The sequence below is a fragment of the Mastomys coucha genome, unplaced genomic scaffold, assembly GCF_008632895.1.
Source record: "Mastomys coucha isolate ucsf_1 unplaced genomic scaffold, UCSF_Mcou_1 pScaffold21, whole genome shotgun sequence".
Classification (NCBI taxonomy): domain Eukaryota; kingdom Metazoa; phylum Chordata; class Mammalia; order Rodentia; family Muridae; genus Mastomys; species Mastomys coucha.
This window is the reverse complement of record NW_022196904.1, coordinates 117,537,339-117,553,741: the sequence shown is the minus strand read 5'-3', so window position 1 is coordinate 117,553,741 and position 16,403 is coordinate 117,537,339. Positions and strand designations below refer to the sequence as shown.

The following is a 16,403-nucleotide window of genomic DNA, read 5'->3' as shown; positions in this document are numbered from 1 at the left end:
GTGCAATACTTGAGCACCTAGTGCTCACAGAAGCCAGGAGAGGACATTGAGTCCCCTAGAACTGGAGTTACAGACAGGTATGAGCTGCCATGTGAGTGTTGGGAATTGAACCCTGGTCCTCTGGAAGAGCAGCCAGTTCTCTTAACTACACACTCATCTCTCTAGCTCTATCTTATTAATCCTCTGTATAATGTGTGTTTGGCAAGCATTTTGTTTTTTCATTCTTTAGCAGGGTATCCAATATGCAACCTGCCAGGTTATTAAAGTAAACATATATTTTTATGACATTAAGACATAACATTATCATTTGCAAAGCCTATGCTCTAGAACTGCTCGATCAAGTTACAAAAAATTAGTAAATAAAATATCACACACACACACACACACACACACACACACACACACACACACATCATATGATGATGTGTCCACGGGCATAATAGTGTCATAACTGTTATGGTAGTAACCCATCATTTTCTTCTTTTTCCTGGTAAAACCTGGTTAAAAATCCATGGTTGGCAGACAGTAGGCCATGGAGGGCAACCTACTACTGTTTTGTTAAATGGACATATAGCCAAGCTGTCTTCTAAATATTTATGCTTACAAACATAGATTAGTGCTGCTCTCAGCCTCGATCAGATATACATCCCCCGCCAAGCAGAGAGCAATCAATGCAGAGAACCCAAAGGTCAAAGTGCTGAGAGTAAGTGACTTTTGAATGCTCAGCCCTAAGTGGTACATCTATATTATTTCCCACAAGGCTCAGGGAACATCCGGAAGAGAGGGTGGAAAGAAATTAAGAGCTGGAGGCTAAGGAGGAGTGCTGTGAAATTCTATCTTCTAGACATGACGTGGCCATTGTACTCACGAACTCACAGGAGCTACGGTTATTTGCACAAGATCAATCCAGTCAATAATTCTAGCATGGATGGGGGAGGTGCTTATAAGCTTCCTCCTTAGCTGAGGCACTACTGGCAATTGATAGCTGCTGGGGTGCTGGGGAGAGGGCTAAAGCATGATAAGAAGAAACAATGAGAATAATCAGGGAACAGAGGGAGCACCTGAACTGACCCTTGCGTCTACTTGAGTCATTATTGAATCAGCCCCACTCTCATTCCTGCCTTTCTCAGGACCCTCCTCATGCTGAGGCTGGACCTCAGCACTGGGAGAGACAGAGTCACTGCCACCTATTTTAGATGGTGGTGACCACATGTAGGCTGCCTGTGCACATGCATGCAGCACTTTAAGTAAACTGCAATTAGACAGTAGGCTATAAAAGAGGAGGCAGAAGAGGAAGAGGAGCGGAAGATAGGGGAGGGCACATTTAGGGAGCCTGGGGGAAGTGAAAAAGATCAGTGAGGGTGGGGAATATGGCTGAAATACAGTGTATATGTGTGAGAGAGATTGTCAGAGAATAAATGAAAAACTTTAAATAATCTTATGCAGAAAAATGATTTAATATTTTATTTTATTTTATTTTTTATTTTTTTGGTTTTTCGAGACAGGGTTTCTCTGTATAGCCCTGGCTGTCCTGGAACTCACTCTGTAGACCAGGCTGGCCTCGAACTCAGAAATCCGCCTGTCTCTGCCTCCCAAGTGCTGGGATTAAAGGCTTGTGCCACCACCACCTGGCTGATTTAATATTTTAAGTAAGTTTATGCTTTAGTTACCTTTAGATTCGTACAGCCCACAGGCCATGGAATGGACATTCCACTAGGCTGTCTGTTCATTCTGCAGATTATATCCTTTGCTGTGCAGCTTTATAATCTCATATAATCTTATTGTCAGCTTTGGGAATTATATATTTTACTATTGGAGTAATTTTCTTCTTAATTTATGTATTTCTGCATATGTATATGTACTACATGTATGCAGGAGCCCTTGGAGAACAGAAGAGAAGTTACAGAGATCCTCCTGGTTCTGACTGATTCTGTTGGGATTAAAGGCTTGAGCCATCACACCCACCCAGCTGCTCAAAAACAAACAAACAAACAAAGGCTTTGTAATATGAGATTGGATATTGTGGCACCACAATATTAAGAATATTATAAGAATATTGTGACTGTTCTTTTTGTCATGGATTGCTTTGGCTTTCTGGGGGTCTTTTGTGAATCTATAAGAATTTCAGGATTTTTTCCCCCTAGTTCTGTGAAATATGTCATTGGAATTTTGGTAGTTGTACTGAATTGCAAGAGTGCTCTCAGCTATGTAGCCATTTCACAATGTTACTTCTGGCAATCCAGGTGCACAGGACATCTCTCCATCCTCTAGCAACCCAGGTGCATAGGACACCTCTCCATCCTCTAGCATCCCTTGCTTTTCTTTCTTCAGGGTCTTAAAAGTTTTATTGTTGAGGTCAATCACTTTCTTGGGGAGTTTCAGTCTAAGTATGTTTTTCAGAAGATTGGGAATGGAATTTCTCCTTTTGGTTTCTTTCTCAGTAACTTTGTTATTAGTATGTAGGAAAGATACTAATTTTTATATCCTGCTACTTTGTAGGAAGAGTTTATCAGACCTAGTTTTCTGGTGCAGTCTCTGGGAGTCTTCTAAGTATAGGATCATTTCATCTTCAAATAGAGATGATTTCTGGGTGCTTTCGTTTCCTATTTGAATTTCTTTATTTCTTTTGCCTTATTCCTCTAGCTGAGACTTGGTTAAGAGTGGAGGGGGCACCCTTGTTTCATTCCATTAGGGTGAATGCTGCATTTAGTGTAATGGTCTATGTATCTGTCATATAATGTCTTTATTATGCTGAGGTTTGTGCCTTTTATTTCTGATCTCTTTGGGGCTTTTAACAATTTATTATTATATTTTATTTATTTGTTGTCCTGGGGAATCAAATTCAAGTTATCAGGCTTTATGACAGGCTCCTATACCCACTAAGAGATCTGGCTGGCCTTTACTCCAGGTTATTATAAAAAAAAAATGAAGTTTGTTAAAGATTTGTTCTGCATCAGTTTGGATGGTGATATGATTTCTGTTCTCCTTATGTACAAAATTACACTTACTTATTTGCATAGGTTGAACCAACTTTGCATTCTTGGAGTGAAATTAACTTGGTCATGGTGTGTCATTTTTTTATGTGTATGGGTATTTTGCCTGCATGTATGTGCAGTGCCCACAGAATTCTTAAGTGGGCATCAGATCCCCTAAACCTGGAATAACAGATGGCTGTGAGCCACCACATAGGTGCTGGGAACCAAAACTCATGTCCTCTGCAAGAGCAGCAAGTGCTGCACAGAGCTATTTCTCTATGCCTGTATATGATCTGATTTTTTTTTTCTGGGTTCTCAAGACAGGGCTTCTCTGTGTTCCAGTGAGTTCCTGGAACTCACTCTATAGACCAGGCTGGCCTCCAACTCAGAGAGCTGCCTGCCTCTGCTTCTTGAGTGCTGGGATTAAAGGTGGGCATCACCGTGCCTGGCCTGAATGTATTCTTGAACTCAATTTGCAAAACTTTTAACAAGATTTTTTAACATCTATATTCACCAGGGAAATTGGTCTATAAATTCTTTGTTGTGTTACTTGGTTTTAGTATCTAAGTAAAACTAGTGTCATAGGTGGCTTTTGGTAGTGTTTCTTCCTTATCCATTTTATTAAAGTCTGAGGTACAATGATGTTGGTTCCTCTGTAAAGATTTGATAGATTCAGCAGTGACTCTATCTGGTCCTGGCATTTTCTTTGTTGGAAAAAAAATTTTTTTCCTACTGCTGCAGTCTGACTGATAGTTATGGATGTCTTCAAGCTGTTTATATCTTCTTGATTTGATTTTAGTTATATATGGTTAGAAACTTAACCATTTCTTCTAGTTTTTTTTAATGTTTTCAAAATACTTTCTAATGATCCTCTCCACTTCATTGGCATCTAGAGCAACCTCCCTCCTTTTTATCTCTAATTTTTATCTTTTCTTTAATTATTTTGGTTTGTCAGTCTTTTCCAAAGAGTCATCTCCTTGTCTGATGAGCTTTATGAATTATTGTTTTACTTCTAATTTCATTAAATTCTATCCTTTGTTATTTCTTTCTGCCTGCTGCTTTGGGTTTGTTCTTGTTTTTCTAAAAACCTGAGTTGCACCATTGATTTCTCTTTTTAAATGTAAGCACTCTGTATTTGTCAGGGTTTTCTAGAGTCACAGAACTTGTGGAAGGTCTCTATATATTAGGGGAATTTATTGTAATGACTTACAGTCTGCAGTGCAACTAACCCAACAATGAGCTGCTGTGAATGAGAAGTCCAAGAATCTAGTAGTTGCTCAGACCCACGGTGCTAGTTGTTTCAGCTGGTCTTCTGTATAAGCTGGAATCCTGAAGAAGTAGGTTCCAGATGTGCTGGCAAGTAAGTGCAAGCAGGCTTTGAAAGTGAGCCTTTCTTTTTCCATTATCCTTATGTAGACCTCCAGCAGAAGGTATGGCTAAGATTAGAGGTATGTACCACCATGCTTGGATTTGGAACTTGCTCTGTCCTAGGCTGGCCTTGAACTCAGAGATCTGCTTGCCTCAGTCTCCTTGGATTAAAGGCATATACTACCTTGCCTGGGCCTAAGCTGTTCATGACCACTATGCCTCAAGATCTCAATCAAAAGTGGGTATCATGCCATATCAAGATGTGGATCAGAAGCCTGCATCTTCCAGCCTCAAGATTTGGATCAAAGGTGTACCCTCCATTTCTGGATCATAGTTCACTCCAGATGTAGTCAAGTTGACAACCAGGAATAGCCATTACACACTCATAGCTATGAATGTTTTCTTGGAACTGCCTTAGACATATCCCAAAGGTTTTGCTTTCATCTCCACTTGCTTTTGCAAACTTTTATTTCCTCCCTAATTTCCTCAATGCTCATTCCAAAGTGTGTTAACTTAGTTTCTGTGCATTTGTGTAGTTTCTATAGTTTTTTTTGCTATCGATTTCTAGTTTGATTGCACTATTATCTAATAAGATATTATTTTGTGTACTTGATAAGACTTTAGGACATAGAGTGTGGTCTATTTTATGGTTTATTTTATGTTTCATCACGGCTAAGAAAAATGTGTTGTTTTTGTTGGATGGAATATCCTGAAGATACTGGTTAAGACTATTTGATCTATGACGTATTTAACTGAGGTTTATTTTTCGTTTGTGTTACCTATCTACGATACTAGAACCACTCAATATCAGAACCCATGCATCCATCTATCTATCTATCTATCTATCTATCTATCTATCTATCTATCTATCTATCTATCATCTCTTATAAGCATCACCTGTCAATAAAAAAGCTGATGGTCAATAATTTGAGGCAAGGAATAGGTGAGACATTGGCAGGAAGAGAGAAGATGCTAGGAGATAGTGAGAGGTGCAAGAGATTCAAGCAAGATGCTTGGAACACACAAAGAAAACAGGTCGGGACTGAAGGAGAGGTAACTAACCATGTGGAAGACATAGAATAGTTTGAATGGGTTAAATAAATTCCGAGCTAGTCAGAGAATGAGCCAAAGCTTGTGGCCAAGGCATTTATTAATAAATCAGCTCAGAGTTGTCATTCTGGGAGCAGGGAGTGGGAAGAAAAAATGGATTCATTTTTTACATATACACAATTGTTTAGTGTCTTATGTATTTTCTCCTTTATTAATATGTAGAGGCCTTCTTTAATTTTGAAATCTACTTTATCAGATGTTAGAATGGCTTTACCAGCATGCATTTGCTTCCATGGCTTGCTTTCCATCCTTTGACTCTGTTAGTGTCTTCATCAGTGAGATGTGTTTCTTGCAGTCAATGGATAGTTGGATATAGTTTTTTTAAGTCCAGTTAGATATACTGCATCACTTTATTGGCAAGGTGGGGTCATTTATATTTAAGGGTACTAGTATGAGAGATGCATACTAACTACTGTAATTTTGACTTCCTCCCCTATCAGTATGAGAGGCTCGCTGGATGACTGTGTAGGTCATGATGGATTCCTTCTTAGTTAGTTTTCCTTTGTTCAGCTATTCATCTCACGAAATTCATTATTTTTTGTGATGTTGCGACTGAGACTTTCCCTCTCCTTTGTATAACATTCTTTTATCCTACATCGGTCTGATGGTCATGCGCAGTATTAGTCTGTGCTTGACTTGAAATGCCTGGCAAATTTAAAAGATAGCTTTGTTAGCTACAGAAGTCTTGATGGGAATTATTTTCTTTCAGGACTGAAATATACCATTCCATGCTTCCCTGGATTTGAGGATTGCTGATGCAGTCTGATGTTCTTCTGCCTCTATAAGTGAGTTAATGTTTTTTTCATTACAGCTTTAAATATTTACTTTGTATGTTCTTCTTCTTTGACGGGCTCTCGTGTATCCCTCAATGTCCTTGTACTCACTATGGAGCTTAAACTTCTGATATTCCTGCTTTCTTCACCTCCCAAGTACTGCAATTATAGGTGTGCATGGCTATAACCAATTTTTGTTGTGCTAGAGATTGAACTTGTGGCCTCAGTTAGGTAAATGCTCTACCAACTGAGCTATCCTAAGACTTTTTTTTTTTTGTATTGCTGACATGTTATAATACGTTGTAGAAACATGTACTCACTTATAACTGGATATTAGCTGTAAAGGATAATCATGCTACAGTCCACAGACCCAGAGAGGCTGAGTAACAAGGGGGCTTAGGTTGGGGAATGAAGGGGTTCTTCCTGGGAAGATGAGGCGCATTAGAGTGGCTTCTTTCCAGTTTCTCAAAAACTGGAGACCAAATTAAGTGGTTAAGAGCACACAATACTCTTGCAGAGAACCCGAGTTTCAGTATTAACACCCACATTGTTGGGCAACGCACAACTGCTTCCAGCTTCAGGGGTAGCTCATGCTTCTGGCCTCTCCAGGAACTGCCATTCATGTGCACTTACCCACACACATACCCAAAATTTAAAATCTCTAAAAAATAAAGAGTTCAGAAAAAGAAAAAGACTGTCTGTGTGCGCAGGATAAGGAGGGGGTGTCAGCTGACTGGAGACTCTGGTCTTTCCTAGGATGCTGCGGAATGGTTACGGATAGTGTCTGCTGTCTCCCAGATCTGTCTTCATGGTGGCTGTTTTCCTTTTTTTTGTGTGCAACAGGAATGTCTGCTGGTCAAGTTTTACATTCTGTGGACTAGGCAGGTTTTCTCACTCTGCCCAGACTCTCCACAACACACTGCTGGGATAACTAGTGTTTTAGCTGAACAATGTCTCCTAAATGCAATGGGGTATGAGCTGCAGCCACAGCACTGAGACTGGGACAGCTAGAGGCCCCGGCTTCATTCCTTACAAGACCTCCTGAATACTAACCACCTGGCTGGAGGGATCCAGCTGTGGGTAACAGAAACACCCCTTGGAACTTCAGTATCCTTAAGCACTAACAGTTGTAACAGGTAGGTGACTCTAGAATTTGATCCACCCATGGGTCTCCTACCCATATAATAATTTCTCCATGCTTTTCCCAGCCTAAGAACATACTGTTACCTGTATCCTTTGGTTTGGTGGTGACTGGCTCTCCTGCTCTCCACACAGCATGTCTGGATCTCCCTTTATCTCGGGGTGCTAACAGGTTGAGGCTCTGTGGATGCTCCCTGGATTCAGGTCCCCAGGTAGCTCTTTTTAAAAATAGATTCTCCCTTCAGATTGCTTCTGGCTACTGTCCTCTGAGTCATACAGTGTGACAAGATGAGATTCTGCTGTTGAATTTTTCTGCTGTGGTAATTACTGTTGCATCAAACCTGGATTTAAGGCTTGCAAGGGTTGTGGGCTTGTCCTGGGTATAGGACTGGCTGAGTTTCGTTTGGCTTACCATTTTGCCTCCCCATCCTTGTCAGGGAACTGTATGGCTGAGGCTGAGCTTAGCGCCCGCCCCCCCCCCTCACTTTTTTTTTCTGATCTCTTTGTTTCACTTGTGTAGATTTCTGAAGCTCTTCCCTTTTCACTTTAGGATACAATCAGTTTCTCATTCATATTCTCTCCTTCCTAGGCTCATGGAGAAGCAGCCTTCAATCTCCTACTGTACCTATAAATTCATGTAGAGTTTCAGTATGCAGCTAAGCAGATCTACAACCTACCCCAAAACTTTCTCTTGGCCACTAGACTTTTCTCTCCTTCAATGAGACACTGTGTACAGACACAATACCAAGCAATGGTCAGCATGGGAGACATGGTTAAGAGCACACTTACTACTGCAATGGCTTCCAGTTTGGTTCTCAGTACTCATAAGCAACTCACAAACACTTTTAACTCCAGTCTGAGGGAATCCCATACCCATGTCTGACCCCTAGGAGCATCAGCTACACATTGGTGTACATATATGCAAGCATACACTCATACCCATGAAATAAAAGGAAATCTTTGAAACAAAAAAAGCTATGGGCCTAAATTGGTGGGAGGCTGCTTCTCTACCACAGAAAGCTGAGTTATTTTTGTTCTCAGAGACAACTCTGTATGTAGGTTTTGGGTGTGGTATTAGTTACTTTTTAAATTGCTGTTGCTGGGACAAAATATCCAATAAATGCCAACAAAAGGAAAAGGGAATTCCCACAATTTGAGGGTACTGTTCATCATGGAAGACAAAGGATTGTGGTGGGTGTAGGAGGCAGTGATCACATTAAGCTCACAGTGATGAAGCAGGAGATGGAGCTAAAAGATGATTTAAATAAGCATGCACTGTGAAGGAGTTTATGTATGTAGAACACAACTTAAAAAGAGAACAAGAAATGGTAAAGATAGAATTTAGGGTCATGTGCCTAAAGTGAAAGAAGATGGGGATAAATTAATATAATATCATTAAAAAGTCACAAAATTAATTATGTACATTGAATAGCATAAAAAAATCCCCAGAATGAGACTGTTTTTATATGGGGGCTGGGGCTTTTTGCATGTGTTAAAAATCTTGAAATGGCCAAATTAATTACAAAGAGTAAGTGAAAAGTTAGTCAGAAAGAGATGAAAGAAGAGGCCAAAAATGTAATATACTGCTGCCTCTGAAGATGGAGAAAGATGCAAAGAGGCTAATAATGTAGGTTATAGCCAGAAATCAGAATGAAGCAAAAACAAACCAAATCAAGAGTTCAGTTAACAAGCCAGGCGGTGGTGGCGCACGCCTTTAGTCCCAGCACTTGGGAGGCAGAGGCAGGCGGATTTCTGAGTTCGAGGCCAACCTGGTCTACGGAGTGAGTTCCAGGACAGCCAGGGCTACACAGAGAAACCCTGTCTCGAAAAGAAAAAAAAAAAAAAAAGAGTTCAGTTAACACCTTGACTTTAGCCTAGTCTCTCATCCCAACCCTTTTTTTAAAAAATTAATTTTATGTGCATTGGTGTGAGATCCCTTAGAACTGGAGTTACAGACAGTTGTGAGCCACAGGTCCTGGGGATTGAACCCAGGTCCTCTGGAAGAGCAAGACAGTGCTCCTAACCACTGAGCCATCTCTCTAGTTGGCTGAATTTGCCTTTCTGACCTCTAGGACTGTAAGATAATGCACATTAGTTAAATTTAAAATTTGTTACAACAGCAACAAGAAATGTACATTGGGCTAGGCATGGGCTGATGAAGAATTATGGTTATAATTAATGTAGTTCTATACCTATGTCTAACCCTCCACGCCCAAAGGGTTTCTCTGTATAGCCCTGGCTGTCTTGGCTCTCTGTAGACCAGGCTGGCCTCAAACTCGGAGATCTGCCTGCCTCTGCCTCCTGGGATTAACGGTGAGCATCACCACCCAGCTTCCAGTAGATTGCCATGATTCTACTTCTTTTCTTGCTCTAGCAACTCAATACTAGCAATCAATGTCCCCCAATACCTAACTCCAGACTACGTTTAAGCATGAGACCTGGTCCTTCAGCCTCTTTGCTGTTCTCACTGATTATTAGTTTTTGATAAGGTCTTGGTATCTATTTCCAGGCTGGCCTTAAATCCATTATCCTCCGGCTCAGCAGTACTGTGCGCCACCACGCGAATATTTAAGTTTTAAGTAGGGATTTGAAAGAGTGGTAGAGGCGCAAGTTATTTGCACGAGGGGCTGCTCTTTTGCCGCCTTATCCACTAATCCGATGAGATAATGGGTAGCGATCCTTGTGGAACTTGTAAAGCAAGTTACCAGCGGTATAGTCTAGAAAGGCCTATCTGCTCAGAACACGTGCTCTAAGACCAGGATGGCTCTGGTGAAGCCCGATGTCCGCCACATCCCTCCGGGTTCAAAGTTGCCTCTCTTCTGCCCGTCGCGTGAGGCGTCGGTTGTGGTTCACGGACCAGCAGTTCTGAGGGTAGAGGCGGGCAAGGCCGGCTGGCGGGGGAACCACGCGGAGCCAGGGCACCGCCTGATCCGCAGTTGAAGAAACCGCTCTGGGGCTGGACAGAGGCGGAGCAGAAGCTCACATCAGACCAACAGAAGAGCCTTAAGATGCTAGGAGTGATCCTGGGGCGGGCCCCGGCGCGAGGCACTCTGGGACTTGTAGTTTACTTCCCGGACAGCTCCTCTCTGATTTCGGCCGCCTGCCTTTTATTCCTCGCTCTCTCCCCGCACGCCGACTACTTTGTCGCGGCACGTCCTCACGTACGACTACACTACCCAGAAATCTCTCCTTCGCGCTCCGGCAGGCGCAGGGTCTACCTCGAACTACAGTTCCCAGAAGGCCACTGGAGAAGGGCTTCCCCCACTTTCCCGGGACCGCAATTCCCGGAGACTTGATTTCGCGGCTTTTCTCTCTGTGTTGGGTCTCTCGGAGCCGGAAAGGTCTTGACCGGCCAACAGACCCACAGCGACGACGTGGTCCGTCGTGTCCAGTCGCAGGGTGTACTCTTTGGCCCGGCTTTCTGTCTCTTCTGCCACTTTTGCCGGACAGGCCGTCGCAGCTGGCCTGAGCAGTGACCTGGCGGGCCGCGCCTGCGCCCTGCCGCGTTTCCTGCCTGGCTGGTGGTGGCGGCCATTTTGTTCATCCTCCTCCTCCTCCTGCTCCTCCTGGTTGGAGCGCAGTGTCCGGAGCGGGCTGGGGGGAGCGGACCCGAGAGCGGGGTTCAGTACCTTTTCCTCTGTCCCCAGCCGGCGCCCGGAGCCCCCCTCCCCTTCCTTCCCGCCCCCTCCCCTCCCCAGCCCTGCCCTCCCCCTTGTCCCGGGATCACTCCGTCGCACCCACCATGATGGAAGACGACGGACAGCCCCGGACTCTGTGAGTACCCGAGACCCGGGGTGCCAGGCACCGAGTGGCCCGGGCACTGCGGGAAGCTGAGGGAGGGAGAGCAGGAGACCGGGACTAGAAGCGGAGAACCGGGCGTCGCGGTGGCGCGGCTGTGAAGTGCATTCTTCATCTGTCCCCCTTCCCAGAGAAGGAAGCCCTCCCTTCCCCCCAAACACAGTCACTTCCTAGGGTCTAGGGCTTGTCTGGACTTTTTCCTCCCGACCCTTCTTTTGCACACTCTTGCTTGGCTGGGCTTGTGCACGGCTGAGGCTGTCAGGCGCGGGAAAGCTCCTGTTCCCCCTGTGCTTTGGGGGCCCCGGGCTGAGCCAGGAGCTGTGGGTCCCTACGGGGGCAGGGCTTGGCGGGGGTGGGACCGCTATTGCATCCTTTGGCGTGAACACTTAGCCTCAGTCCACGTCCTCAGCAGTCCACGTCCTCAGCCTCAGTCGCAACGAGTCCTTCTCCCCAGTCTACCACTCTTTAACCAGAGGAGCCCCTTGTCTCTTTCTGCCCCACGTGCCCCCACGCTGTCAGAAACACCCGCCTAGCGCCTGCTGCTTTTGAAGTGCCAGAGTGATTGCTTTTTGCCGCCGTGCACCACCTCTGTCCCTTGGATAACGAAGTTTACTTTGAGCGCTTACTGCGCCAAACTGACAACCAGTTAAACTCCTTTCGCTCAGTTAGCGATGCCGCTTCCTAATCCGTTTGTGCGTCCGGACCATCAGAGTTCGATAAAAGGATGTCTGCTCCTGCTATTTGATGCGTGTCTTTTGAGTGCTATTTTTCGCGGTATATCAGTCGGGTTTCACCTGAAGCCCAATCTAATGAATGAATCGCATCTTCCAACTGCTTAATTGGCGTTTCCTCGCGCCCCCCCACCCCCATGCAGAGTGATGACTCAGCGTCTGTATTCCTTTCCAAATAGTGTGGCACTCTTTTTTTCCCTTAGTCTGAGTAATTTCCAATTCATTGTTTAAAGTGAGCACCTTGGGTTTTCCCAGCCTCTCCAGGCCTACTACTCCTGCTTGGAGTAAATACATAGAGTCAGCCTACTGCTTTGTCTCTCTTCCCTCCCTCTGCCTAGTATTGATTGATATGATGGTCAGAGTCCACTTGGCTGGGTTAGGTGATGGGAAAGTACTTTTTGGGAAATGGACGACGGTGAATAGACATTTAGGACCTCTGACTAGCTACCTTCTCAGAGCTTCATTGGTATCACAGAAAATATGTTCAGTAAAGAAGGTCCATATGTATATTCAGTGTTGATAAGGATTTTGAGCATTGTTTATACTTTACATTCTTAACAGATGTTTGGGGAACCTTGAAAACATCCTAAAACGTATCGTACCCCTGAATGAAAAATCTTTGTGTGTGTGTGATTTTTCCACTTCTGCCTTCTCCAGAAAAAAGATAATTGAGACAAAATTTGAAATTTGTTCTTCAACGTTTTTTTAAGCCAAGGCCTGGTATTTTACAGTTAGCTGTGATAGCAGCAGCATCTGGGGAAGCTAGCAAGCGTCTGGGGGAAGGCCCAGCAAGTCTATGTTCAAGGAAGATGACAGTTACATTGTATCTAAAATACCTGAAATGTCATCATTGCATCACAATAGCTACTGGATAATTGGTAAATTCTCATGTCTCATTAACTGCATCTATTTGTTCCTTAGAAGAGGTTTCCTGTTTTTGTCTGTTACATAGTATGTCTTTTCTGGCTTTTCTTTTTTTTTTTTATTTCTATAATCTGTCTTTGCATCCACTATCAGAGCTTCTCCTTTAGACCAGAGCTAAATTTTAATATTTCATACATTTATCATCTCAGATCTCTTGTCTCTTTTTTTTTTTTCTGAAACACATTTCAGTTGTCTATGTTTGGTTACCTAAAACTGTGATGTATACATATGAGTGAATAAACATCTTAAGCTCTATTGTTCCTGAATGTCAGTATGTGTTTATATAGCTTCCTTTTGCCACTTTTCTCCATGGGAAGTCCAGGTGTTTTTGTTTTGTTTTTAACTATAAGGACTGTACAGCTTCCTAGGACTCAACCCTTCCTGTACTTTGTTCACTCCTTGAAATATAAGAGGTACTCAAATATTTTACAGTTTTACTTTGGTTAAATTAGTGTTGTCTTGCTTTTAAAAATTCTGATTGATTTTAAATTATAGGTATTGTCATACTTTCTGAAGTTTGTTTATATACGTGTGTGTGTGTGTGTATGTGTGTGTGTGTGTGTATGTGTATAAACCTAATGTAAAGTCTTCACATCAAAGTAAATGTTTAATAGGGTATGATTTTGTTTATGAAGGACCTATATTTTGCATTGTGATCTATGGATTAGGTTTCTCAAGTGGCTACTGTGGTTTTAAATAATGTACTCTAAATAAAGCTTATCTTAACTTGTTTTCTTTAAAATGCCTGTGTGTTACTAGTAAGGTTTTCTTCCTGCAGACACACACAAGCTAAGACATATGGTTATCTTCAGAAAACAATATGGTGTTTATAGCCTAGGTAGGTTTTTAAATATTCATTATCTACAGTATTACTAATTTATTTGATGGTATTTAAAGTGGTATAGAATTGCCTTGATGTTGAGTATGAAATCCTGATTGTCATATAGTTGCTTTAAAGGCCTGTTTTCTGGTGTTCCTCATTCTTATTTAACATTTATTTGGGGTTATTAGTATTGGTGATCTTAAAAACAAACCAATGAGATCATAGTGTGAGATACTGGTGTTTGAAGTAGACCAGCCTTGTAGGATACACTTCAGCCTTGGGTTGTATCTTTGCAGTGCAGTGATTTATCTGTGGTATCTGAACCCACAGTGTGACAATAAATTATTAACAGTCAATTGTAGTTTAGTCATCTGTTTGGTGTACTAAAACCCTAGAAATGGTGGATCTAGGATAAAACCAATGCTATCCATTAAGGCTATTTATTCTTCCTTGATACTCAGTAAAAAGGAGGAAATAAGCCATTAATTTAGAGTGTTTTCTGAACATGTGTGAGCAAAGCAGAAGAAAACTAAGATCTCATAGCCTTGGCCACACCATTGATGTAGCAGTGTTGTGGCTATAATCAATCTGGTTCAACTTAATCATTTTTGTTTCTTCAAAGTGTGTGTGGATCCAACCTTTAAAGGTCCTTGGTCAGGTTAGTTACCCTACTCTACTGTGCCTTTTGTCTATTTTGATGCCTTCCTAAAATGAAGTAGTGACAACTTGGACAGTCCTTTAGAGGGCTATTGAGGGTTATGGATGAAAATCTTTTGTATAGGAACTTGTTAAGAATAATCGAAAAACTACTTTTATGGAAATGTAGCCCCACTATATTTTGTTTAAAAGTACTGGTAATTTCAGCTTTGCTGGGGTTACTTTTAAGAATAAGAGCACATTCAGTGGAAAAGCTGTCATTAGCTTTCTGCAAGGCACAGTGTTCTTAATTTCTGCCCAGTTGGTCATAGGAAGTAGTTCATTGGCAATGTGAACTTCTGCCTGCTGTGAAACTGCCAAGTTTTCCAGTCTCCAATTGACACTTAGACCCAATGTTAGGGATAAAGGTATCATTTTCAGTTATTAATGCTTCAGTTCCTACAGTTCCTGTTCTTAGAAGACAAAATAGACTGTAAGGTATGCATTTTCCTTATTTTTCCTTGAGTTAAAAATCATTTTGGGACCGGGCAGTGGTGGTGCATGCCTTTAATCCCAGCACTTGGGAGGCAGAGGCAGGTGGATTTCTGAGTTCAAGGCTAGTCTGGTCTACAGAGTGAGTTCCAGGACAGCCAGGGCTATACAGAGAAAGCCTGTCTTAAAAAAAATCATTTTGGAATTTCCTAATTGTTTTCTGTTACTATAAGAACTCAAGCCTCTGCTGTTTTGTACATGTTTTTCTAGTAGAAACTGCATATTTAAAAACTTGGAACTTTAGAATATACTACTACTTAGCTGCAGCAGAAGGTGAAGTATAGAAAATACTATTTGGAGAGAAATATATCAATTCAATAAGCTACCAAAGATGATGCTAGAAGTAGAAATTGTGCTTCTGTTATATACATAAATTACAGAACCTTTAGTAGAAAACTCAGTCTAAAGTTTATATAAATATATGTGAAATTTTATACTGAATTGTGTCCTTTTCATCTTAATAAATTACAATGTCTTCTGTTGTGGAAGGCTTTGTATGTTTTTAAAACTTAGTCTGCTGCTTTAGCAGTTAAATCTTAGTGTAGTAATTTGAAAAATAGGATAACTCAGCACTTGTCTTTTTTATAAATATTTCATGGCATTCTAAACCTAAATGTTAGCAGTTTTGATCTTTGACAGTGCTAGATATGGAAATCAATTATATCCCTCACTGATTGGAAATGGGTTGACTTAGAATGAAAGTCTTGTTAAACAAAAACAGCTTTTATTGTGGCTTACCTGTGAAAAGTAATACGCATTTTTTTCTTTTAAATGAATGTTTTAAAACATTAATCCATACTTAAACCTGTTTAAATCATCAAAACTTTGCTATAGTAAGATGATGTTCCATTTATTTTTGTTACTGGTTAGCTTCACATTTAAAAATCACTGCTATCCCTTGTCCTCTTCAAGAAATGAGCACACTAGACTGGTTAGATAAATATAGTGTTTAGAAAATCAAGATTACTTGCTCATTTTCCTTGTATTGGGTCTCTTACAAAAGCTTGTTATTCCATATTCACAGGCTCATAAAGCCCCATGAGTGAAAAGAGACAAGCAGGTGTTTATAGCTGGTTCATAATCCTTTAACTATTTTCTACTACCGGAATGAAAAAAAAATCACTTTACGGCCTATAGTGGGTCAGCTTGGTTTACATTATAAGGAAAAGATGGCATACTAGAATTAAGCCAGTTTGTCTGCTAGCTTGTTCATTTCAGTAGCACCTTAGAACATGTACCCTGAGGTTATTGGTGTCCACTGTGAATGAAGTTCTTAATAAGCTCGGAAACTGCTGCTCATTTCCTTTTTTTTTTTTTTCATTTTTACATGTGTGTATATGTTTGTGCTTGTGTCTGTGTGCATTATATGTGCATACATGTGAGCACAAAGGGGTGGGAGGAGGCCAGAAGAAAGTGTTGGTCCCCCGAACTGGAGTTACAGGCATTGTGAGCTGCCAGACCTAGGTGCTGGGAACTGAACTCGGTCCTCTGCAAGAACAGCAGGCATGCTTAACGTCTGGGTTACCTTTCTAGCCCCGGTTCCTTATCCATTCTTAGCCAATCTTTTTAGGTG

General features: G+C 41.8%; 1 protein-coding gene and 1 long non-coding RNA gene across 14 annotated transcripts in view; one reads left to right on the top strand and one right to left on the bottom strand.

The window, feature by feature from the left end:
• Positions 1-5,456: 5,456 nt before the first annotated feature.
• LOC116103063 lies at positions 5,457-10,162 on the bottom strand. Its single transcript, XR_004123372.1, has 2 exons — positions 10,072-10,162; positions 5,457-7,991 (listed from the first exon to the last, which is right to left on the bottom strand). It is a non-coding gene; the product is annotated as an uncharacterized LOC116103063 (long non-coding RNA).
• A 431-nt stretch (positions 10,163-10,593) lies between these two features.
• Tial1 (TIA1 cytotoxic granule associated RNA binding protein like 1) overlaps positions 10,594-16,403 on the top strand; it is a 22,634-nt gene continuing 16,824 nt past the window's right edge. For 5 of the 13 annotated variants that reach the window (XM_031388478.1, XM_031388486.1, XM_031388485.1 and 2 more), the window contains exon 1: positions 10,594-11,140. In XM_031388478.1, coding sequence (XP_031244338.1) covers positions 11,109-11,140 — 32 coding nt within the window. In that variant the 5' untranslated portion in view covers positions 10,594-11,108. Of the gene's footprint in view, positions 11,141-12,826; positions 12,847-12,874; positions 13,233-13,597; positions 13,658-16,403 lie in introns of those variants that run through there. The other 8 variants (XM_031388483.1, XM_031388479.1, XM_031388480.1 and 5 more) reach the window with 7 other exon arrangements.